Source organism: Medicago sativa, chromosome 5, assembly GCF_051527215.1.
Source record: "Medicago sativa cultivar Bolivia chromosome 5, Bolivia_mono, whole genome shotgun sequence".
Taxonomy (NCBI): domain Eukaryota; kingdom Viridiplantae; phylum Streptophyta; class Magnoliopsida; order Fabales; family Fabaceae; genus Medicago; species Medicago sativa.
In genome coordinates this window covers 54,032,252-54,039,308 of record NC_140753.1, presented here as the reverse complement: position 1 = coordinate 54,039,308, position 7,057 = coordinate 54,032,252, and the positions used below count along the sequence as shown (strand labels likewise).

At 31.2% G+C, this 7,057-nt stretch overlaps 1 protein-coding gene and 1 long non-coding RNA gene across 4 annotated transcripts; one reads left to right on the top strand and one right to left on the bottom strand.

Moving 5' to 3' along the window:
- On the top strand, positions 1-4,725 carry LOC146923054 (uncharacterized). Of its 3 annotated transcripts, XM_085715805.1 has the most exons (4): positions 1-1,296; positions 2,927-3,047; positions 3,447-3,464; positions 3,829-4,725. In XM_085715805.1, exons 1-4 carry the CDS (start codon positions 1,060-1,062, stop codon positions 3,849-3,851), a joined length of 399 nt encoding a protein of 132 aa, XP_085571931.1. In that variant the 5' UTR covers positions 1-1,059; the 3' UTR covers positions 3,852-4,725. The 3 variants fall into 3 exon arrangements, 1 of the variants encoding a protein (XP_085571931.1); XR_015012695.1 differs by lacking the exon at positions 3,829-4,725 and having other exon boundaries at positions 2,964-3,827; XR_015012694.1 differs by lacking the exon at positions 3,829-4,725 and having other exon boundaries at positions 2,961-3,827.
- A 112-nt stretch (positions 4,726-4,837) lies between these two features.
- Positions 4,838-7,057, bottom strand: LOC146923053 (uncharacterized). Its single transcript, XR_015012696.1, has 2 exons — positions 5,626-7,057; positions 4,838-5,078 (listed from the first exon to the last, which is right to left on the bottom strand). It is a non-coding gene; the product is annotated as an uncharacterized LOC146923053 (long non-coding RNA).

Below are 7,057 nucleotides of genomic sequence, written 5' to 3'. Positions count from 1 at the left end.
AACCGAATTCTTTTGAGAAAACAGAAGCTTACAAAGTTCAAATACTCATAAGCTCTCACCGAATTCTTTTGAGCAAGCAGAAGCATACAAAGTTCAAATACTCATAAGCTCTAGCTGAATTTTTGAGAAAGCAAGAAGCATACAACCTCCAAAAATTCCAAAGCTCTCTCTTTTCATATTTCAGTTTCAGTAACTAAATTTGCTCTTTTGCTTTGAGCTTTTTAGTGAAACACATTTTTAGAGAAGCAAAGACATAAACATCTAAATCCTCCAAAGCTCTCTCTTTTTATTTCTAGTGAACTAAAAATTGCTCTTTTGTTCTTGAGCTATTTTTAGTGAAGCACTACTAAATTTTATTTGATTTTTGGTCCAAGTAAGAATTTGTTTCTTATTGGATTGTAAAGCTTGTAGGTAACAAGTGTGTGAAAAAACAAGGGTTAAATCACAGTTTTGTAGGGATAGATCAGGTAGATCTAGCAAGGGTGATTTGTACTCGTTTGTTTTTGGTTGTAAAGGCAAAGGTAGATTTACTCGTTTGCAGGAAAGATCAGTCGGATCTAGCAAAGAGTAAAAGTTACTCATTTGTGTAAAAGAAGACAAAAGAGGAGTTGTGGTTAACGTAACTTAACGCAACTACCTAGTGGAAAATCTCACAGTATTGTGGGGACTGGACTAACCCATATTGGGGGAACCAGGATACTTCTTGTGTGTGATTTTCTCTTTCCTTATCTCTTTTATTTTATACAATATCACACACTTCACAATATTATTGTTTTATTAACTAACATACTAACACAATCCAAGTATATATACTTGAGAATTTTTATTTGGTAATTTTTATTAGTTCACAATTCAAAACCCCCTTTCTTGTGAAAATATTTACTTCAATTGGCATCAGAGCCCGGCCTCTAAAAAGCCTAAGCACCCAACGGTGTAGGAGGAAAAAGATCCAGAAAAGAAAGTCTCAAAAAACCTAAACACCCAACGGTGTAGAAGGAAGAAGACCCAAAGCCTAAACACCCAACGGTGTAGAAGGATAAGGATCCAAAAAGAGAAAAAATGTCTAAAGTAAAATTCATGTCAGAAGGAGGTTCTGCAACCATAAATCAAGAAGAAGAATTGAATCTTTATAATCAACAACAAGCACTTGACGATGAAGAAAGTCAAGATCAAATTATCCTTCTCACTTGCAAATTACTAAGAATGATACAAAGAAGAGATCAACAAAATTTCTCTTCAACAAATAAGGATGAAAAAGAAAACTTATGCCTAATGGCAAAATCAGATAATGAAGAGGTAAATCCTAAACCATGTTCATCTTGTGAAAAAACTGGATATTTATTTGATAACCTTTTTTATAACTCTCAAATTCTAGAACAAACTTGTGAAAGTTTAAGAAATGAAAATCTTGAACTAAAAAGGGAAAAAGAGAATTTGGAAAAAATAAATAAAGATCTTCTAAAAAATATCCAAGATTCTCAATCAAAAGAAGTTTTTGAAATTAAAAGTGAATCTCAAGAAGAAAACATTGTTCTAAAGAAAAATGTTTTACAGTTGAAAAATGACATTTCAAATTTCGTTAAATCAACTGAAACTTTTCAAAAAATTATGGGATCACAAGTAAGTGTTTTCGATAAAGCTTGCATAGGTTTTAAAACTAATCAGAAACAAAAACTTTATGAAAATTTTTTCATTCCTGAAAAGGTTACAAAAAGGAGTGAAAGGTACAAATGTACATATTGTGAAAAATATGGACATCTTGAACCTTTTTGTTTTAGAAAAAAGAAAGAACAAGCTTTACAAAAAACAAGAGTTACTTTCAAATCAAACTTTGTTAGATTTTATAAAGAAGGATTTCCTAAAAGTAACACTAACCATCAAGGACCCAAAAAGATATGGGTACCCAAAGCACTACTAACTTCTATTGCAGGAATGTCTCATGACAGTCAAGAAAAAGCCCTGGTGCTTGGACAGTGGATGCTCAAGGCATATGACCCAAGAAAGACAATGCCTCCTCTCATTTAAAAAAATGAGAAAAGATAATACGTAACTTTTGGAAATAGTTACAATGATCAAACCAATGGGACTTTTTATCTTTGTTAAAAATAATTTAGTTTTAAAAAAAAAAATTATTAAGGATTTTTTTTACGTGGAAGATTTAACTAATAAATTTTTTTAGCATCATTCATCTTTGTGAAAATTGTTGAAAGTTATTTAAACCTTATATGTTTGAGAATAAACAAACATCTTTATTTTTTAAATCAAAACATTTTTTTGTTTTAAAATTTGATGCTTTCTTAACCAAGTTTTGTTTTATGTCTTGTGTAAAACATATACAAGTTTGACATAATAGAACTTTCCTTTATCATTCAAACTGTCATTCAAAAATTAGGTTCTATGAGAATAAAGAATGTGAAATTTATTTTAAAGGAAAAGAAGTCAAAAGTTTTTTTTCTAAGAAACATTTTGAACTACTTCACATTATGTTTTTAACTTATAAAATTTATAAGTCTTATGACTTTGTAATATTTTATGAGTTATTAAAATATTTACTTGAACATTATTTTAACAAAAAACGTAAGGACAAATACTGTGAAGTTTTTCTAGGTTCTTGGTAAAAATGTTCAAAGTCAAAAATTCAAATATATTTTCTTGTAAGTAAGTCACAGTGGGAGATTCAATAAACATTTGTCTTCTATGTTTATAATCTTGTTTGTGTTAGAAAAATCTTGAACAAAACTTACTATTTTTGGAAAAATAGAAAATAAGATATATCATATTTTCACTTTTATGAATATCATTTCTATATTTTCCTTAGTAAAGAAAGTTTGGTAAAATTTGATTCAAAATATGTCTAAGTTTTTTTTTTGAGACTTTACATTCTATGAATTTGATAGAATATAAATTTGCAATGGTCAATGTGTAGATTAAAATATGCAAATTATGTTTGAGGATCTTAGAAGAAAGCATGCACATAAAATTTGATGAATTTGAGGAACTCGAGATTCAAGAAAGAATCATTGAAGAAGATGAGGAAGAAAGTCAAATCAACTCCAACAAAGAAAATTCACCTCAACAACCTTCAAAAGAAGAAGCACCTCAAAATCCTCCAAGATCTTGGAGAATCATTGACCGACATCCACAAGATGAAAGAAGAGAAACTAACACAAAACAAAGCTAGATTAATAGCACAATGTTACAATCAACAAGAAGACATAGACTATGATGAGACTTATGCTCTTGTGGCTAGACTCAAAGCTATAAGAATTATTCCTGCATATGCATCTCATAAATGCATAAAACTTTTTTAAATAGACGTAAAAAATGCATTTTTAAATGTTTTTTTTTAAAAACGAAGAACTTTATTTTCATCAACCTCCAAGTTTTGAAAATTTAGAAAAACCAAATCATGTGTTCAAACTAACCAAAGCTATGTATGGACTTAAACAAGCTCCAAGAGCCTGGTATGAAAGATTGAGCATTTTTTAATCAAAAATGGTTTTTCATGATGAAAAATTGATACCACACTTTTTAGAAAAATTGACAAAAATGATTTATTAATTGTACAAGTGTACGTAGATGATATCATTTTTGGAGCCACAAATAAAAAATGTGTGATGATTTTTCAAAACTCATGGAAAGTGAATTTGAGATGAGCATGATGGGAGAACTTAAATTCTTTTTGGGGGTTACAAATCAAACAGCACAAAGATGGCATTTTTATATGTCAAGAAAAATATGTCAAAGATATTCCCGAAAAAGAATGTAGAGGAATGATTGGATCCCTTTTATATTTAACTACTAGTAGACCTGACATTGTTTTTGCAGTTGGTTTATGTGCTAGATTTTAAACTGCACCAAAAGAGTCACACTACATTGCAGTTAAAAGAATTTTCAGATCCAAGTGTCGGTTTATGGTACAAAAAGGGATCACATTTCAATCTTATGACATAGTATGATGCTGACTATGCCGGAGACAAAATAGAAAGAAAAAGCACAAGTGGCGCATTTCAACTGCTAGGAGAAGCTTTAATCAGCTGTTGTTGTTGAAAACAAAATACTATAGCATTATCCACCACAGAGGCTGAATACATTTCCACTGCAAACTGCTGCTCTCCGCCTTACGTAAACAAAACTCTCACCGGCCATCAATCAAGTGACCTCAACATTACAATGATGATAAATGAACGGGTATGTGGACAGATTACAAAATAAAGACATTATCATCATTGGTACTCAAATGATAAAGGTCATTAAAGGAGGTAACTCTGAGCCAAAACATATAATATTTGCATTATAATAATTTTGAATACTTTTATGCAAAATTATTATGTGATTGATTGGTTGCTCTTGAAATTCAAAATGCATACTAAATCTTTTTATGCAAGTATATGACTTCAAAAAGCTTAAATGGATGCATCATTCTCCTTGTCATAACTTGTACATGCATAAAATGTGTGGTTATTGAATACAATCACTACTACAAAATACCCCCTTTAATAGCACTTATTTTGGCTCTTAATAGCGCTTCTCAAGCGCTAAGAAAGCCCCCGCTATAATAGGTCAGGAGCCTATAATAGCGCTTTCCAAACGCTATTAAATAGCAATACTTCAATAGCGCTTTCAGAAAAGCGCTAATATAGCCTTATTCTAGTGCTATTAAAGTAGCTTTTCTAACAGATGTTTCTTAGCGTTTTCCAGAAAGCGCTATCTTAGTATCCTTCGTTTAATAGCGCTTTCAGAAAAGCGCTAATACAAGTCCCTATTTTTTTTTATTTTTAAATTTCATCTACAACCAAAACCATCATAATAAGATACCGAGCAGACAAAAAATATATATACTCATCAGAAACACTAGCCATCCATTAATAGAAATAAACAACGATAATGTGTTGATCATAAAATTAATTACAAATGACATCTAATCTACACTTGCATTAGGAATTGAAATTAAAAAAGAACATAAGACCAATTTTACCATAAACTTTCAATATCCAACTTCAATATCTGTACTCATGCATTTCTCTGAACCATCCCAAGTGCCACAACCCCAATTCAAATTCTTCTTGCTTGTCAATCTAAAAACAAAAAATAGCAAAAAAGTTGGATGAGAAATTATAACAGCTTTCTCGAAATCATTTTTCTTAATAAAAAATAATGTTCAATATCCGCAAAGATTAGCATGTGTAAGTTAAGCTTTTCATGAAATTTTCTGTAGAATTAGGAATATCTATCTACCCAATATCAGTCAATGAAATTTACTAATAATCATCATTATAAGGATAGTTCATTCTAAGGGGATATGATAAAACAGATCCCTCTTATCAATGTCAACAGGGAAGATGAGTTAATGTGGATGTATTCTAAGGATGGAAATTACTCGGTTAAATCTGGATATTTTTCCATTCAAAAATGGAAACAAGATAAATGCCCCGAGCCTTCTAGTACTAGCAATCTGAGCCTATTTGGAAAAAGCTTTGGGCTATTAAGACTGTTCCTAGACACCAAATGCTTTTATGGCTTATCTTGAATGGGGCTATTACTAGCAGAACTGAGCTAGCAAAGAAGGGAGTTAATTGCTAAGTTATGTGCCCTAGATGCAACCTTAAAGTTGAGGATACTAACCACGTGTTTAGAGATTGTATTAGAGCCTCCAACATTTAGAGAACTTCAAAGGAGGGGAGAAATATGCTTCTTCATTCAGCCATCAATTTTTCAGATTGCCATTTTGGTTTTATAAAAAATAAAACAGAAAAGTTATTATTTAGGTTGCAACAATTATTAATAGCTTATGGCATGCCAGAAATCAACAGATCTTTGAAGATATTGACGTACCTGAGACTATGGTCTTGTCCAGAGCAAATCACAGTGTGGAATTATACTTTCATGTTATCAGCACAGACCACTCTCCGTGTCAGCCCCGCTATTCTGATATCAATCCTGTTAGTAGCATCCCTCATGATGTATCTCAGATTTGGATTGATAACAAACAACAAATGCACATGCATGAAGGAATCTCCCATACCCACTAACAATTGTAATTCGGTTTGTTCTTAATATAAGCTTTTATTTTTTTTCAAAAAAAAAAATAAAAATAACATAGGAACAACACATAGTAAGAAAAAAAAAACAGATTCCTAGTTGTCTTTAATTTATAGCACATACACACAACTTTCAAGTCAACACCAAGAAGTGACACTACTCCCTGAAACAAAACTAAACATTGATGTCAAATAGGCATACTTGCCCCTAACACTACCGATAATCTCTCAAGATACTCGTTGCATCAAAAAATAGAACCAACCAGCGAACTGAAAACCACGCTACTAACTCCACCGCTAAACCGAGACGTCCTATGCCACACCAAAACTTGCTATTTCGAAGAACAATGCATTAGAGGCTTTCCTTTTGATTTTTCAGGAACTAATTTAGTAAAATTAACACCTAAAATAAGTAATAAAAAACAGATGGGAAAACAATGAGTATGCTTCCCTAAAATGATTCCTTAAAACAAACAGTATGGTTTTCTTTATCACATGCATCAGAGAATTTGTAAATTGCAACATAAGATATTTATACCAAGATTACAAAAGAAGACATTGTAATATCTCTTAGAGAACACTACAAAAATTAGAACACATTATCTAGTCTCTACTAGTTAGAATTTCAACACTATGTTTCTCAAGTGACTGTCATATTTAGACATAATATAGTTGAAGCAACAAGCAACAAGCCACAAGTGTGATCAGTCATAGCACAACAAACTCAGTCGATGTAAGTGGCATAGTGTCATGGTGCTTATTGATAGTAAATTCTGTCACACACCAAATTCCTTTCCAAAACAAAAAGATACCCTCTTCTGATCTGTCCTTTGAATTACTAGGTCTCTAGTTAACTAATTGACTAGCTAAATGATTACCTATCACAACCATGTAACAAATCAAACAGGTAATTTATATAGAGTAAAAAGGTTGAAATAGAGTTTGCCTCAGATGAAAAATTATATATTTAAAATAGATAGAAATCAAACAATAAAATAAAAATGACAGAAACTATC